At 38.7% G+C, this 18,305-nt stretch overlaps 2 protein-coding genes and 1 long non-coding RNA gene across 8 annotated transcripts in view; 1 reads left to right on the top strand and 2 right to left on the bottom strand.

The window, feature by feature from the left end:
* The window catches only part of LOC143375492 (uncharacterized), a 448,968-nt gene that overhangs the window by 221,508 nt on the left and 209,155 nt on the right, over positions 1-18,305 (top strand). The gene's annotated exons all lie outside the window — the stretch shown is intronic.
* Positions 543-10,390, bottom strand: Scat (VPS54 subunit of GARP complex scat). The gene is made up of 13 exons (XM_076824293.1): positions 10,105-10,390; positions 7,699-8,077; positions 7,517-7,619; positions 5,544-5,707; positions 5,263-5,462; positions 4,997-5,182; positions 4,797-4,923; positions 4,439-4,693; positions 3,951-4,376; positions 3,392-3,672; positions 3,093-3,310; positions 2,816-3,029; positions 543-2,753 (listed from the first exon to the last, which is right to left on the bottom strand). Exons 1-13 carry the CDS (start codon positions 10,200-10,202, stop codon positions 2,492-2,494), a joined length of 2,913 nt encoding a protein of 970 aa, XP_076680408.1. The 5' UTR covers positions 10,203-10,390; the 3' UTR covers positions 543-2,491.
* Cut (homeobox protein, cut) overlaps positions 13,232-18,305 on the bottom strand; it is a 157,267-nt gene continuing 152,193 nt past the window's right edge. For all 6 annotated transcript variants that reach the window (XM_076824278.1, XM_076824269.1, XM_076824255.1 and 3 more), the window contains exon 9: positions 13,232-18,157. In XM_076824278.1, the coding sequence (XP_076680393.1) occupies positions 16,467-18,157 (1,691 nt within the window). In that variant the 3' untranslated portion in view covers positions 13,232-16,466. The remainder of the gene's footprint in view (positions 18,158-18,305) is intronic.

Here is an 18,305-nt window from a genome sequence, read left to right as displayed (position 1 = left end):
ATTTCACGATTATGTATATATATATAATATATATATTATTATATAATATTTTATAATATATAATAATATTACTTGAAACGTAACGCAATATTATTGTAAGTAGTTCCCAAACGTACACACACCACGATCATCTCAAAGTAGTTTCTTATCTTCTCTGTTCCTGCCACCTCAGCATTCACTGAGAAAATTTTCTCTGCCATGAATGTGAAGTGGCGGAATGAGAGAAACAAGGCCTATCTTAATTTAATAAAAACAAATTATTTATATATTTTAATATGAATATTGAGTGCAATAATGCCATTGAGTTATTTAAAAATGATAAAAAGTTGCTCTGTAATGGAATAAAAAATATGCTTGGAAGAAATAAAAACTAATCAGATTAAAATGTATTTTTAGTTATTTCGAGCGTACTTTTTCACGAAAGCAAATTTGTTGTTTCGCTGTAAAAAAGGTGCAACCCTGGTTGGTCAACAGCAATTTGGAAACGCAATGTATACGAACCATTAACGTACACAAACAAATAAATACAAAACATAACGAAGTTTTATATAATGTTGCTTTTAATTTTTATCTAATTTTCATAATACATTACGCAATGCAATATAATGAGGTATGTTACATCTATATTGTTATGTTTCCGTATTCCTAGATGAGCGCCCACACGTGATGATTCAAGACGTGACTAGTTTTGACAAAAAAATTTACAAGGACATTATTCAGAATAATGCACTATGGACATTTCCACGCTATTTTAAGCTCTAAATTCGCTTTGAAAGTTTCGAAAATGTGTTGTATCAATACGTCTCTGCTGAGCCAAAACGCACAATACTTGTTCGTTCACAAATTATTTACGAATTATTTTCGTTTAATGTACTGACTGAACTGGACGAAATCGACAGTGGAATGTATCGCATAATTATACAGCTTCTAATAAATTAAATATATTCATAAAGATAGAAGTGATTTCATGAGTTATACAGTAGTACCAAATTCATAATGTGATGTATGTAAGTAATAGATCGTTTTATCTTTGGTTACGAAAATGAAACTTTTACAATTAATTATATATAATCATTGGAATTTACGAATTTCCTTGTTGGATAGGAGTAAACAAATGTGATGTATCAGTTGTAACATTTGTGAATCCGTGTTCTCGCGAGTTATTAACAATTTTTTGTGATAGTAATTTCTTACTCTATGCACTTGTTAAATACACGCATATACATTTAAATGTACATACAGGGATGTACGACAAATTGGAAGTTCAAAAGAGTTGACTAAAATCGTTATGTATATGAATGTAATTCTACTGAACAGTATGACCAGCTATAAGCCATTTTTACTACTCATTGTCAGTAAATAGTTTAATAATCTGTTAATGAAAACAGATTAGCGTGGATAGTACACGACGTATAAAAATGTTGTAACAATTATTGTCAGATCTATTCTGACAATATGATCTTTTTGTAGTCAGTTCATAGTCATTGCATCTTTTCACGTCTTAAACATATTGTAAGTCTTTTGCATATTTTAACCCCTTAAAGCGTATGCTCGTGTCTCACATGAGCAAACAGTTTAGTCAAAAGCGCGCATGCCCATGTCTTACAAGCAGGTTGTTTAGTTAAAAATGCATATTTAAGCGCATTAAATTTTCGCATCTACATACCAGACACGACAACGTTATCAAAAATGGAAAGAATTGAATACCCTTGGTTCTTTTGAAAATGATTCCAATTTTAAAAAAAAAAACTGAAACGCATAAAATATACAAACACCTATATAAAGAAAAATGATATTGGTCCTTCTACTGCACGTCCATTTTTGTACGCGAATATGGTAAATTAAATAGATCAGTGATGTTTCATAAGTGGTGGTAAAAAGTGTCTCACACGGCCAAAATAGCATTCGATTGCAAAGAAACTCTTTGTGTTTAATACTATAGGTACGGAAGAAAATAGTTTTCTATGATTCGTACACAGTTCTCCGTATATTGTTCACACTTATCGCATGAAATTTCCCGTTTGAACACTATGGCATACAAAATTTATTTCGGAGACGTAAAATATGTGTAATCAAATTTAATAATTGAATTAATCTGTAATTCGTATTAAAATGTAGTCAACCGGCACAAGGCATATCATATTTTTTTTTTTCTAAACAAAACTGTTCTCTATTTACACACATCTTCGGGAATATCAGTTAGAGCATTTTATAAAAATGCTGTTTCGGAATTTATTATAGTACTATCAGTAAATCGACTTTGCGTTCCATACAATCTTACGAGTAAAATAATTATAAATATGTATGTATATAATGAATTACTATATATGGATAATTCTAATACAAGCCACATATTCTTTTTTAAATTTATCAAAATCTTAATGGTCAACGAAATACAATGCGTGTGGAGGAAGACGATTAAAATGATTAGTCACCTTTTCCTACAATACTTCATTGCTTCTATTATGCAGTATATCACACGCTCTGCATGTTATCTAGTCCATATATCGCTCATCCAATTGTCATCTAACTCATTAGCTGGCAGAACCTTTAATTTTCTTAACGCCTCAAGGTAAAACGTAAGTTCAGACGTAACCACACCGTGTTGCGGACCACCATTATTTACTATATTCATTTTAACTAATTGTTCTCGAAGTTTCTCTTTAAAAGATGTATTCACTGTACGGTATAAGATTTGTACTTCAACTGAGGGGAGAATTCCAGAAACTGCTTCATGCAATTTTATTAAGTAGCTGCAATTAAGAATTATATGAACACATTGATTTCCATTTGAAAAAAACGTTTAGACGTTTACCTAGAAATGTTTCTAAACGATTTTGATGGAACGGGCGGCCTTGCGGACCATTTTGATATTTGGCCGCCTAACAGATTGTCGACAATGGTAAGAATCTTGCTCTCTATTTCTTTTACATGTGCACGAATGTCTCGTTCGACGCTGTCCAGTAAAGCAACACCGCCACTCATATTAGACGCACCAAATCCACGACTAGGATTCTGCTCTGAAAGCACTACAAATAATTTGCAATATTTAGTATTATGATTCCGTTATTTAATGTCGTAAGTTAACTTACTCTGAAAATGTGTCTTTACAAAAGGCATAAACCATAGGATCAATTTCAAGCTGCGTGCGGCCAACACGAGTATTGTACTTGTAATGGTCTTTAAACCAGCAACTTGCATTGCACCTGCGCCAAGTACAAGTTGGCAACACCGTGAATTATAGTGTCGCAGTAATTCAGCTAAATATCTTCCAATTGTTCCAGATAGGGCGACCAACTCACTACCGGTTCTATGATTATAAATACAATATAGAATTACAAATACAAATACAAGCATAACATTGTACTATAAATGAACAGCATAAATGTACCTGCAGTATTCCTGAATCATCTGTATAAGCATTAAAGCAGTGCCAACAACTGCATACTTTTCCTCGCCTACCATGATAAAGTTCTGAATACCGTCTTCTTTTACTCTATCTTCAGCTTTAAGTAAAGTCGGCGGAAAACATTTCTTCTCATAAACATGCGCCACTAATGCTTGAAATTCTGTGGGCACATCAGCCTGCTTCCATCTTTCAGATTCCAGCAAAAGAGTGAGCTTTGTTTTAAGCTCGGTGTGAAATCTTTGAATAAACTTACTAGCTTGTGCCTGTAATACCATAAAATGTAAAAAAAATGTAAACAACGTACTGTAGTTTGCAAAAATGTTGACGGCCGGATGCTGAGCGGAGCAAGGGGGCTACCACGCTCGCGCCGCCCCACTCTCTGCCGCGGAGCTCCCCAATTCCCCACTAGTAAGTTCTTAGCGGTACACGCTGCATCCCTCGACCACCAAGTTTTTGCTCGTCAACATTTTTGCAAACCACAGTAAATGCATGGGAGTTATCAGTTATACAGAATGTCCCAAAATTCAGGGACATTGCACACCTTAAATGCAGATCGTAACGCTGTACACTGTTTGCCGCAGAATTTTTCGCACGTTTCGGTGAATCCTTCGACCAAATTGGCCAGTTGACACACTTGAGCCGTCGTTGCTCTTTTACTCAGCCAAGATGACTTATCGTTACTATTTTGACACTCTTTATCTTCTAGCTTATTATTCGAATTTTCATTGTTTGTTCTTTCTTTATCGTTTTGCAATTTATCTTTATCGTTTGCACCTGCCGAAAGCAGATTTCCCATTCGCTCATGGCAATAATCACAAACAGAAGTTATCATATCATTGAGTTTGGTCGTTACTCGCGAATGTTCTGCTTCAGTTAACAAACGATCAGGTATCGAATCATCGAACGAACCGTCGCATACTCGGCCAGCTGCAAGATCTACCGTATCTCGCATTACGTCGTGGACAGCCTAAAAGTACACATTATTTACATCGAATATTTATAATCTAGAATTCGGTTTGCAGTACATACTTTGATTCGCATGAGAAGGAATGTCAAAGACTGCATACTATCGTGAAGCAACGTTAATCTCTCTGCAAGGGAAAGTCCACCGACTTCAAGAGCAGCTGCTTGCTGATCGCTGCAACAATCGCTCGCAGCTAGAGCTTCTATAACTCTCTGTTTTGTTACAGCTCGAACTGTTGTTACAGCTTCTTCTTTGTACGTATCCACGAATTGAAAATGCTTTTGCCGCAGCAGGCCAGAAATTATGGAAACCAGTTTGTCCTGTTCGTTCAGGGTGTACAAATGATCTCACTGGGAAGAGATGGACGACGGTTTGTTTGCTACGAACTAGGTGTACGTTTCGAAAAGTTATATATGTACTTACACCGTCCAGAACAGTGGTTTCACCACCTAATGGTCTGTTTAAGTCAGCAGTTGCATATCTTTGGAACTCTGTAGACAACATCTTGTCTACCAGTTTCTCCATTTCCGTTAACTGAGAACTCAGATGTCTAAATAAACGGATAAAGATTCACAGGCTACTGTACTATTCTTTAAAGTTATAATTAATTTATATAAATGTACCTAAAGCTATGCACCCCATTCAATTCCTGTAAAAGTATTTCTTGCGTTGTGGCGATAAGATCCAATGCTGCAACATAGTCTGGCGTGGACAACAGTAACTGTATCATTGGTTGACTTTGATGTACTGTAGCTATGAGCTTTAGTTTCTCGTGAACTAACAACCGATTAGATCTTGCTCGTTCTAACCTGGAGAAATGTTCAGATTAAAGTATCCATCGTGCGTGTTTTACGTACAAAGTGACTTATAAAACATAACTGCTATTTACCGTAAAATTTCTAATGAATCATTGACTAGATGTTTATCAACTTTGTGTATATTTTTCCTAAGAGCCTTTAAAACCGTAATAGTTTGCGTAAGTTGCTCCATTAAAGCGTCGTGAGAAGTCATGGCATGAAAAAATGCTTGTGACTTCGAAGCAACTTGTTCTGCTATTCTAACTTCCACAACATCTAAATAGTGACTTAACTATTAAAAGAATATATTTCATATGTATTATTTATTGTATTTTTCCTTAAGTTTATTCAGAACAATTAATTAATGATATACCTTCTCTTGCATTTGCTTGACATGCATAACAATATTACATTCCTTACTTAGCAGTCCACCCTTCGCGAACGGAAACACAGCATAAAAGTTATCTTTCTGAGAAAGATCCAAGTTGGGTGTTAAAAAGATTTTTGGAATACTAGTTAAATCAAATTGCATTCGATCTGTAAAAATGATTCGCTTAACGTAGAAGTTCCATATAGTACAATAAAAATCACACTACAACCCGGTTAGTCACAGTATGCCCTGAATGTATGCGTGTTGCTCGGGTTCAACCGTTCGCATACGCGTAGAGAGGGGAAACTAGCATCCCATTATTTCACACTTGACTGAGTCTTCGTTCGAATAACTTAAGGAGTTATACCTAGTCAGGCGGCCGAAAAGAGGCGAATATTTGTGAATTTTTTTGAAGAAATGGAAGCTTATATTTTTACAAAACTTTTTGCGCTTGAAAGAGCAACATTTAAAGAACATTTCGTAATTTTTTCGTAGAAAAATATTTACGTTTATAATAAAGTAACAACTGATATCCAAGAAGCATTTTTAAAAATTTGGTTTTGCAGTGAGCATTGCCATTCGGAACCAGATTATCTAAACGTAACTATTTTTCTACGAAAAAATTACCAAATGTTCTTTAAATGATGCTCTTTTAAGCGCAAAAAGTTTTGTAAAAATATACGCTTCCGCTTCTTAAAAAAAATTCAGAAATATTCGCCTCTTTTCGGCTGCCTGACTAGGTATAAACCCTTAATAAGGGGAGTGAATGGTATACACCGACAGTGAGCAGACCAGAGCAACAGTGACAAACCTCTCGGACCGATATTCTCAAGACCAGTAGCCAGCGACCTGACTCCTTCACTACTGAAAATTAAAATTTTTGTATTTGAAATTAGATGTTTATGAAAGTATTGCTAACAGATTGGTGAGATCCTATCGATTAAAGTGAGTGTTACGGAGATCTATGAAAAATATAAACATTTTAATTTGCAGTAGTGGATGATGCAACTCGCAGGTTTTATTTGTCACGACTGTCGACGCGCCACACAGTGTTCGATGTAATGTACAAAAGTCAAGAATCTGAAGTGTTCGATCCACAAATTCTGGTATCATAAAAATAAAGGAACTTTTTTAAAAAAAAGTCCCCGTGATTTTGTGTATATTAATTTAGGGAACATTATACTTTATATTAACGTCAATTTCAGCTGCCCGAATTTGCCCGAAACAGAAAAAAGTCAAAATCATTATTAAAACGTTTGTCGCTTAGGCCCGTCCTGCGCCCGCCGCGTAGGGTAGGATTATACAAACAGGATAATTTGTAGGTTTTTAAAAACCTTGTAAATGGGCCCTGTTTCGTGTAGAGCAGGTACCTAGACACGTACTTTGAAGCACTTCCCTATCTCTTTTGTGACTTCCTCATTCTCGAGCTAATATGTTAAACGTGTACTTTACAAAATCATCAATTTTCTGCGAATATGTTACCAACGTCTGTACTTATACATAATTGTAGTTGTACAATAATTGGATGATGAGGACTCCCAACATAGATCAGAAAAACGACGTAATTGTTATAATTCGTGCAATGAAAGTTGAGGGGGAAACAGTTGTTGAATTTTCAACCGGGAAATGCTATATCAACGACGCGGAAACATCTTCGAATGACATTTCCTATGTAATAAAAGCAATATTACCTACTGGGCGTTATTACCCGCACTTACCTTACATGCATTAAAAAGAAAAAAAACTTGTAACATCAAAGATGTATAAAAAATGTCCTTTTATAAACAAATACGAAATTTATTTTAAAAAATTTGACTGCAGAGAGAACTTATTAATTCTTGTCCATTTCCCTATACCCATCGAACACTGTGCGCTAGCTAGAAGATGATCCATTCGCATAAAATGCAGGAACCATGCATACAATACGGGATTACTGTATTATTCGACCTTTTTAATCATATGAAAGTTATTCTCACCTAAAGACTTGACCTTTTTTAAATTTGGGAAATTTTGCAACAATTCATTAGGCGTAGTTGGTCTATTGGCATTCGAGTTCATACGAGAGTGTTTTCGATACCTCTATAATTAAAGTCTTTATTAATACACTTATAATTCACTGTTGAGGCATTCAACTTTTCTTAAGAAGCATACGAATTACCCTTGCGATCTTTTTTAAATACGATTCGAAATGTTGCATCGTAACATCGGGAAGGTACGGACTTTTAGGAATATCAACTTTCTCAACAAATCCATCGCCCCAAGTGCGGGTTAAAAAGTTACTCTGCTTCCCTTTAAATGGGTCGTTTATAACGGCTGGCAAGTTCTGCGTCGCAGAATATACAGTCCACGAGGAAGATGGTTCTGACAACTGACCATTGCTCTTACGTTGCTGTTGCATTGCCGCGTGTTTAGTGGCGTGTGCTACGTAATCTTTGTCAGAAACTCCCTCCACAGGAAGACTAGTACATATTCCATTATAACCATAAAGGCACACAAAAGATCCACCCTCTCTAGAGCAATGCTGATCTCTCAGATGTCTGAAACAAAATCATGTACTGTGAAATGATAGAAATGTGAACCATTATATTTCATTTCTCAAAGCTATAGTGTAAGGTGTTTCAGAACTATAAATATAAATTTAAGTAATTAGCTACAGTCGAGTACAATAAAATGATCTATGGGTATTTAAAAATTGATGTGTATTAATATAAAGTGACCAGACGTCCCGCATTTGAGGCCTTTATCCCGCATTGAAAAGTGTCATCTCAGGGATTGGATACTTTTACATTTTCGCAGTGGCATAAAGTTACTGTTTCCTCTACTGTTTTTGTTGTGAAAAAATAAATATTTTTAATTTCGTTTCAATGTATCACTTTATAATCACAAGTATGTTTTTTTAAATATATTGTAAGCGGCAGAAAAAGAGAGCCTCGTGCGTTGGAACTCGAACTCGCGATCTTTGGATTCGCTGCTCACTGATAAGCCGCCTTAGCCACCAAAGCCGACTCTCCCGAAGTCCCTTATACTTCCATCGCTACATAACGCATAGCAACGCAACTCTTACAATATTGTAAATGCTTTAATAAACTATGGGAAAGATCTCCTCACGGATCTGTTAACCCCTTGGCCTACAACATCGAGTGAGACTCGTGGTCTCTCGATCTGGCCAAAAATGGAAAGTACGAACGAGACTTGTGGCACATCCATTGGGGCGAAGATGGAAAGCACGAGCGAAACTTGTGGTACGTCGATCGGGCGAAATATAAACACCAAGGATCAGGCTCGAAGTTAGTAGATACTACGATTCAATTTTTCGCCACTGTCTTTTCATCTCAGTTATACCTGACTGCATACACGTGTATTTACTTTGTTGCAACTGCGTAACGGGGCTAAGACACCTGCGATTGACAACTTCGGACAGTGAGACGAACCGTGAAATGGCTTAACACGTGGCTCACCGCTGGTGCTGATTTGGTGCCAGCAGTCGGAATTTAAACGGTAGACCTAACCCAGACCTTTTTTTTACATGCTTTATATTAACAACAACTGTAATACTGCCAAGAAATCTTCGGTAGGTACTACTAGCAGCCTTAGTTACTCTTATGTAATTATTTTACTTAAGTGGACACATTAAAATGATGTAAAAATGTTTCGTTATTGTTCTTACTGAATGGATTCTTGTTTAAAACATTTTAAGAAACATAAATCCGCTAATTGTTTGTTCGTTTGTTCGTTTGTTTGTCTGTTTGTCTGTCTGTCTGTCTGTCTGTCTGTCTGTCTGTCTGTCTGTCTGTCTGTTTGTTTGTTTATTTGTTTATTTGTTTATTTGTTTGTTTGTTTGTTTAATTCCTGAGGTATTCCATTTGCTAGTTTGTAAAGCAATAGTTTCTTGTGTAATATTATGCACTATAGAATTATTAATACTTAATGTGAACACTTTTTCACATTTTCGTAAGTAATGTACTTACATGGAATCAATTTAAATTGACTCAAGCACTTAAAAAGGAACTAAGAGAAATTTCGGTAAATAAGGAAAAGTATCAGTAATACGGATTAATAACCCCTTGAAAATATCATTACTATTAATGGTAAATCTTTGTACTACAAAAAAAATGATCTCATGATCACATCAAGACTCATTAGTTGTTGATATCAAATCCTCTCAAAATATTCGTCATGCTACACTATATATGTGTCATCACAAAGAAAGTTCTACTGACTCACAACGAAAACTCTAAATATGTCAAAAGCAATGAGTTCATAGACTTATATTTATCAAGATTTCTGTTCATTTTTACGTAATATCTGTTACCGTATGAAGTACATATTTACAATTCTGAAATGCCCCGTATATTCTGCGATATACGTATACTATAGTACATTCGTCAACATTGTGATCGCAATTACATATTTCGAAGAAATACGAGTGAATGTATTGTGTGACGTGTATTGAGAATCTTAAATAATTCGCAATATACGTGGCATTGGAAAAGCAATCAAACCGAACACAATTTCATGCACTATATTTCACTACAAAATAGACAATTAAACAGGTGGGACCCACCTTACAAAATCTTCTATATGTTTGAACGTAAGGTTAGTGCAGTACTCGCAAATCAGAATCACGGCTAACGATTCAGATCCTTTCACGATCTTCGCCATTTTCTACTTGCAGTCTCACTTCGCCATTCTGTCGCCGTCCTATTTAATTCGCTGCACATCGAACTCTGTTCAACCGTAATTACATCTATCACGGCTCCTAGCGATTACAATTATCCGCTACCGTACAGTGTCAAGCATATCAACCATATTCTTTACATCGTAACGAATAACACGTTTCACAATTCGAGCCATGTTAGCCAACAAAGGAAATACGGTCCTTCCGATAAGTTACTGTTTCTGCACAAAAAAAGTTCCTAGACCCAATGGGAATTTCTATAGTTTTTATGTGAAAACCGATAGATGTTTAATTTGGAGCATATGCATATGTAAGTCTACGTGATAAGAAAACTGTTTTTAATTTTATTATTATAACAATCACTCTGTTTTTAAACAAATAAAGAAACAGGACAAAACTGTTGTAAGAAATTGATTGATAGACTTGTATTTGAATCATAATTGTATAAGTACTAGGGTAGATATCCCAAATAACTTGCCTTTATGCTCATTTATGCTTAAGGGGGTAGACACGTCACGTGACCTGGCCGATTCGGCAGGTCGGTATTACAGCATTTTTTTCTGCACAGAAATAGTAATACCGATAGATCGACGATTACCCGGTGAACGCGAGAAGGAGCTGTTTGCTATTGCTGTATTCTATTCTGAATAAGGAAAGAAATTCTCAGCTGTTCCGTTATACTTATAAAAATTTAAACGGAAAGTCGGCTGGTACTGTAAACGTAGAAAATTCATTGTACATTTTAATTACTTGAAATGTGCTTATGCTACAATATTCTACGATAGCAGTAAGGAATTCTAAGTGAAAAGGGAAAATAGATGAGGGAATGTCCCCAGAAAATGAAATTTGTTAGGTTAGACATTTTTTTAGTAGCAAAGCACCGAAACAGAACATGAAATACACTCATTACACGTCCTCTGCAGAAAGCAGTTATCAACAAACATTATATATACAAAATTGTATTGAATGTTGAATTGGGCTAGTGAAAATGCGCAGACTGGATGCGCGTGATTATTATGTGGTCGGCTCCTCGAAGTGACAGAAAATATAACCTAAATATATGCTATATGACAACAAATGTTTAGTGGCTATTTCAGCTTCAAAGGCATCGCCTTAAAGTTGCAAATAAGAGGCGCAGGCCTTTCAAGAGGCGCTCCAAAATTCTGCGTCTCTTCGTTAAACAGTCACTGTCTCGAAACATCTGCGCCACTTCTCGCTCTTTGATTTGCTCTCCGGAGACGTTACTGGATGAAAATAGTCTTGGAAAAATGTAACAATAAATAAACAAAATTTAAAGTCTTCCTATATCTACTGCGAATTACTTTTTTATTCCTGTTTCTTTAAAAATAAATATAATATTGAAGTGAGATTATTTCCAGTATTATTCCTTTCATTCATTTTTATATAATATCATTCAGTATAGTATGTCCTCCTGTGTACTTGGTTACAATAGCATGTCCAACTTCCAAGCATTATTGTCGAGTTATTATTATAATTTTGCAGATTCTAACTTATACTACTAATTACATACTTTCAGTGATACCTATATTACAATAATGCAAAAAGTATTTATGTAATTATAAAGTACCATTGAATGTTTGAACCTGTTTTTCTCAAAATCGCTAAAAGTGGACATACAATATGTGTGCACTAATTGTAAGCCATCGATGTACAATAGGAAATTTTTTTTTAATGTAGGTTATTCTGTTGTTGTTCGAACTGCCTGAATTACTATACATAAATACGACAGCGATTTCAAGTGATGTATATGTAACGATAAAAGCGTTAATTTAGTAAATGTATACAATTCCCAGCAGTTCCTATGTCAATGTATGCCTAAAATGCATATAACCTAACCTCTAATCGTACGAAAATGCATACATTGACTGCATCACGCTTTTACTGTGGCATATTTATCCACCTAACGCTCCAGTTTTGCTATGATTCCACGTTGGCAGTCCTCCCGAGTAGGCGCCATCTCGTATTCACTATCTGAACTAAATTTGTCACGTGACTTGCTCTGCATTATCGCCAATATGGCGGAACTCGTATTTGGGAATGCAATCACGGGCTTACGTTGTTTGTCGTTATATGAGCAAATTTTGAGCTGGGTGAGGTCTCATTCGAAAGAGGAAGGTTCAGTACAGCCCGCTCTGCTCATCGTTTGAGTCACAAAACTCTTTTAGTGACGTACAAATGCTTGGAATATGCGAGTGAATTGCGCCCACTTTTTTTCTACTTTGGGCACTCATATTATTACATATCAACACAATCTCTTTGAACCATGAGCAGAGCGGGCTGCATTCAACCTTCATCTTTCGAATGAGACCTCGCCCGGCCCAAAATTTGCTCATATATGGACAAACAACGTCAGCGCGCAAACCCATGTTTCGGGCCAGATTATGTCGGTATACAGAGCGCTGCATTACCCGGTGTCTACCCCCTTAATTTAAAGTATTACCTTGTTAATGGGTACATTTGAAATGAGGAGGGATCAATAGAATAACCGTTATGCAGTTTTCAATACAGTCCTTTTAATTTAGAAATCCTTGAAAGGAGACACTGATATGAATAATATAATCATGTACGTATATACAATAAAGAGAATTCTCCATTTGTATCGTGTTTAAATCGTATTATTGCGCGTGTAACGCTAAATTGGTATAGACTGTTTATCTGGTTTCCCTACCAACTGATAATTAATTTGTACAGCGGTAAATTGTAGCGCAACGAAGCATCGAGTGTAAATTTTCAAACATCACGGTATGCTATCTCTATTCTGCCAGTTGCCAATAAATTATTTAAATAATTTCATCTCAAACATGAGAGCAAATAATCCAGAAAAGGAGTCGCAAAAGTTTCATCACAGCGGAACTGTACATTGGAAAATTTAAACCGGCAGGATCGCCAGCTTCCTAAAATGATATCCGTGCACCTACACTCGATGATTCTTGAAGACGCGTTCCCTAACAAATTTGAATTCGAAATCAGAATAAAGTCTCTCTCATGTATCTTCAATACTTTGTATACCTTATTTATTTTCTTTTTTTATCTTTGTATAATAATAATAATCATAAACGTACAATTTAAAACAATAGTGCTCCTGTGTGTGGTGTATGTGTCTGTGTATGAGTGTGTACATGTGTCTGCAATGTACAGGATAATCTTTAAGCTATAATACAGTTCGAAATGAAATACAAATCAATAAACTATTTTACGCGTTAGGTAAACCTTCTCGTTCGTTCGTTTCCTCTTCATTTTAATACAATTATTTTCACTACTGAATGACAAACGTCCGTCCACGGCGTGTAAATAACTCGCTCCTCTCTCAATTTTTTGATCATTTTCACGCGTACCGCGCGTATACGAGGGGCCTCGCCAACTTTCACCGAACGTCGTGTATCTACAGTTTATCTTTACGTCCTCCTCTTCCTTTCCTTTCATTCTCTTTTGTCGTCACTTCTGTAAAATATTCATTAATTACGTTTTACGATATGATTTCCCTCCTTTCGGTGGTCCATGCGCGAACCTCCTGCTCTTCCTCCTCCTCCCACCGTATATATTACAAACATCCCCGCCCGAAATTGAACGGGGATCGCCTAGAAAGCCGTTTCCCGCTTAAATAATTAAAGCTATCCTCTATCTAAAGTCTATTCGGTATCTACAAGAAAATCTATTACCACCTTGCGTCTTGCTCGAGAAACAAGAGAGAAGTATGATCTGGGAAGTATGAAGTGGGGTCGGAGGGGCGAAAGAAACCGGGTTGCATTGTTTGCTCAGCCGCGCAATCGACGACTATCGACTAGACACTGGTTGGCAACACTGTCGCGTAGAGCGTTCAGTGGCTGGCGCCCCTGATCATCCACGGACAGCCCCGCCAATCGCCATGCAACTGGTCGACGTCATTAATTTGAGAGCAACGATAATTATAAAGTAACAACGACGGAATAATAATAATGACGATAATAAAGGTAATAATTATAATTAGCATAATGATGATAATAATGTTAAGAATAATGAAGGGTGACATTAATAATAGCGATAATTGATGTTAGGGGTGATAAATAATAGCGCTGTGTACGGTTTTATACTGGTTTTCGCGAGAAACATAACCTCGAAAACGGAACGTCCGATCACTGGTCTCTGGATTAGCAATGCCCTTTTTTTGTTAAGTGTTCCTCTCACTGGTTGGCTTCCTCACGCATTAGTTTTTTTTTTTTGTTCCACTCATTCTCACTTTCTCTCTGGTAAACACACACGCTTCCTCTCTTCCACTAGCAATCATTCGTGTTTAACTTGCGGACTAGAATTTAATCGAAGATTAAAATTTAATCTGGTAAATACAAGTTTGATTCGATAATATCGAGGATTAATTTTCTTTGCCCCATTTAGTTCTCGCACAGGCGCGCGCTCACTCATCCTCTCGCTTATCTTTCGCAGCCATACGATAGTGCACGTTAATTCTTTTTCGTAATTATACGCTCCCCGCGTCGCTGCATGCATGTTGTCCTTAACCGACCGTTTTCGTCCGAAAAAAGTGGACTTCCCGCTGTTCTGTTCGTCGATTTCCGCCAACGGGTCTCGGTTCGCCTCTTGACAACTCGGCGTTAAGTCGCTCGCATGCATGTCCGCTTTTAATTCCGGGATATATCGCTATTAGAGAGGTTTAAGTGTGGTAGTTAAGTATATATAATATACAAGATCGCGTGTGTACGTGTAATGTCTCGTATGTACCGAGTCTCGTCTCTTTTTTCCCCCTTTTTGTACAATTATTTACAACGTGGATGCGAGCTTACGGTTGCTCTCGCTCCTTAATACCCGGCATAAAGACGCTGTCGCATCTTCAACGCCTGAAAATCGCAGATTTTTTTCTCTTTACCTTATCATCGCATATAAGCTCTATCACATTGGCTTCACAAGCCGTATCGTTATCGCGAATAAGAATTCGAATTGGTAATAAAATAATATAATATATAATCAATAATAATAATAATAATAATAATGATAATAATAATAGTAAAATAGCAATGATAACGTAAATCTAGTAATACGGTAATGTTGGTAGTAACTGATAACTTCGATTACCGGACCGCCTCATTTAACTAGCGCTCTCTTTCTTTCTCTCTCTCTCTCTCTCTCTCCCCTTTTTTCCCTTTCTCTACGTGGGAAATAGAAAAACGAAGTATTGTATTTCAGAAGTGGACAGATTCTCTGTTTGCCAGTTTCAAAAGCCGCAAACGGAGACCACGTCTAGTGGTAGAATAAAATTGATAATAACGCTGTTCCTTTAATTTGTAACTGTTTCGTTTTTAAGCTCGCTCCTCATAAACGGCTGGGCAAGCGAGAAGCAGGAAAAAGAGCGAGAGCACACGGGTTTCCCCCTTTTTCCTAACTCAATCTCTTCTTCTTTTTCCACTTTCACGAATAAACGACACACTTCAACCGAACAGACGAGAAAGGTACGTAAATCGGGAGAGCGGAGTGTATTAATAACATTAACAGCTTAACGACTATTGACCGGGGGGGGGGGGGGGAGGAGAAGTGTATATAAACAATATAATAACATGAATCACAATTATGCAATAATTATTAATCGCTTGTCTCGCCGCGTAATTAGATAAAATCAATAATAATTCGATCTAACAACTGATTACTCGTAGATTGCACTCTGACAAAACCCGGGCTCTTTCCGTTTTCCTTTCATTTACTACATTCTCTTACAGTTCTGTCCCCCTATTTCTCGACATTTCGAAAAACGGAAGCGGCCGGGGTCTCTTCGTATTTCGAGCAAAATGTGCGACGATCGCCCTCTCTTCGTTTCTCAGAGCTAGCCTGTCGCGCTTCACAGTCTTCTAAATAATACGAATCGGCCGTATATTAACTGTGCACACCGACACTAATTCCGCGCCGCACAGAGCAACGTTACGAAAATGAGTCCTTTTGATTGAGCTCCAATCTTCCCTCGTCTAGCAGCCTCTCGCTGGTATTCTTTGTACGTCGGCCAAACACGGTCGTGCACATCCGTGTGTCTGTCTTTTTCTTTCACGTACCCTATTTTGTATTTGCCTCCCTATTGATAATGCCCTCGTGGTAGGCAGGACTCGGCCAACCAGGCCTGGTCGAATCCTATGACTGGTTTTCTCGTTTAACAACTTAACTAGGCCGTAGTCACTCCGTCAGAGTGGGACCACGCTTTTGCAGCAGCATTCTTTTGGCATGTCCAAGCGGTCTCATGGTCAACGAACCCCTTAATAATCCCAAGGTTCCTCTGGTTCGTGCTTCACCACACTGTCCTTGGGGCTTTCCTCGGTGGACTGTTGCGTTTGCTGTGTAGAGGGTGGCCTTGGCGACGTCGCTGGACTGTTCTGCCCGGATTTGGGACTTGGCAGAGGGCTGTCCCGGTCTTGACCGTTGTTTCCAGAGACAGAGGAGACGTCACTCTGCGCGTCCTCCTCGTATCTGTCTTGTACAGGTGTGGGTTCCACCCTAATGGTCTCTTCAGCCTCCCTCTTCACCCCGTAGTCGTCCGTTTGCATCACACAAACACCGTTGATTATCACCTCGTCGCCCGCTCTGGCTGGTTCCTGCCACTCTGGATTCACCCATTGCGGTGCAGCAGGTTTTCTCCTATTGGATCTGACTGTGGTCGGTGCAGTGGGTGTTTCCGTGGGTTCTCTCTTTATACTACCCGCCGACCCTTCTGAATCCTCGCTGCCCAGGTTGCTCATGGCGTCCTCCACGTCCTCGTCCTCGAATTCCTGATTCGGCTCCCTCTTGAGCGCGTTCATCGACAGATCCAGACCAGAACACTGCTCCTTCAGCGCGTTCCCCACCAGAGCGGCCAAGTTAGGGTTGAAATACGGAGAATACGGCAGAGGTACGTTGCCAAGACCCAGTCTCTCCTTCTGGATCTCCAGCAGTCTTTGGTTCAACAGCAGTCTGAATTGAACTGGGTCGAACGGTTGGCCAGGCTCCCGGGGCGACTGGGGCTCAGGTTGACCGTGCGGCGTTTGTTGTTTCAGTCTCATTCGATGATTGTGAAACCAGTTGGTGATTGTTCTAGAGGACAGCGCCAGCTCGCTAGCGAGAAATTCAATGGTGGCGACGTTGGGGTACGGATCGAGAGCGAAGGCGAGCCTCAGGGCCTCCTTCTGTTCTTCGGAGAAGAGAACCCGTTGCTTCTTGGCGGAAGCCGGGCCTGGACCTGGCGAAGCCGCGTGGTAGAACTCTGCCGTGTCGTTGCTCGAGGTGTCCGAGCTGTTGTCGTGACCCGGACCGCTGCTACGTCGTCTTTTATTCGCTTCCCTTCGCTCGTTCTTCAGTGCTTGCAATCGATCGACGTTGTGCGCATCCGACAGCCAGAGCTGCATTCTGATGAAAGGCTCCCGACCTTTTATGCTCAGCATGTGCCAGGGCTTTGGTTTACTTAACAGCTCGCTGACCGATCCCTGCGACAGGCCCAGTACAGCCTCACCAAAAATTTTCTGACCTATGTTGTTGGCTAGCAGAGCTTCCTTGATCTTCGTTGTAATGGTCTGAGTGTCGAGATCTTGCGTTAGCGCAGCCATTTCGTATACACTAGGCGAGATGTGTGGGTGGAGGCCACGAAGAGGAGATGGGGTCATCTGATGATGCGGGGAATGAAGGTTCATCTGCTGCTGCTGCTGCTGTTGCTGTTTCTTCTGCAATTCTTGCATACTGAGCTGTGTATGAGGGTGGTGGGGACCTGGCGGCGTTAGCATCATGGGTGGCGGTGGCTGAGGGTGTTGGGGATGCTGGGGACTCTGTTGAGGCGGACCGAGTTGCATTTGGCTTTCCTGTTGATGCTGCGCTGCTGCTTGAGCGGCTGCTTGTGCCGCAGCTTGCGCCTTCGCGGCGTTCTGGAGCTGTTCTTGAACGAGTTTTGTCGGAGGCATGGGCTTCATTGGCGTCCCGCAAGCTGTAAAACAAGAAAACAACATTCAGGGCTAGTTCCACATGAAACTCGTGCATTATAGTCCGAAAGCTCACTTTGGCAAGTAACAGAATGTTGCTTCGTTAGATTCGATTAGATTTCTCCGTAATAAATATCTTTGAATAATCGTGCT

Source organism: Andrena cerasifolii, chromosome 1, assembly GCF_050908995.1.
Source record: "Andrena cerasifolii isolate SP2316 chromosome 1, iyAndCera1_principal, whole genome shotgun sequence".
NCBI lineage: Eukaryota > Metazoa > Arthropoda > Insecta > Hymenoptera > Andrenidae > Andrena > Andrena cerasifolii.
The sequence above is the reverse complement of the archived record's forward strand: the minus strand, read 5'-3'. Positions and strand labels throughout refer to the sequence as shown.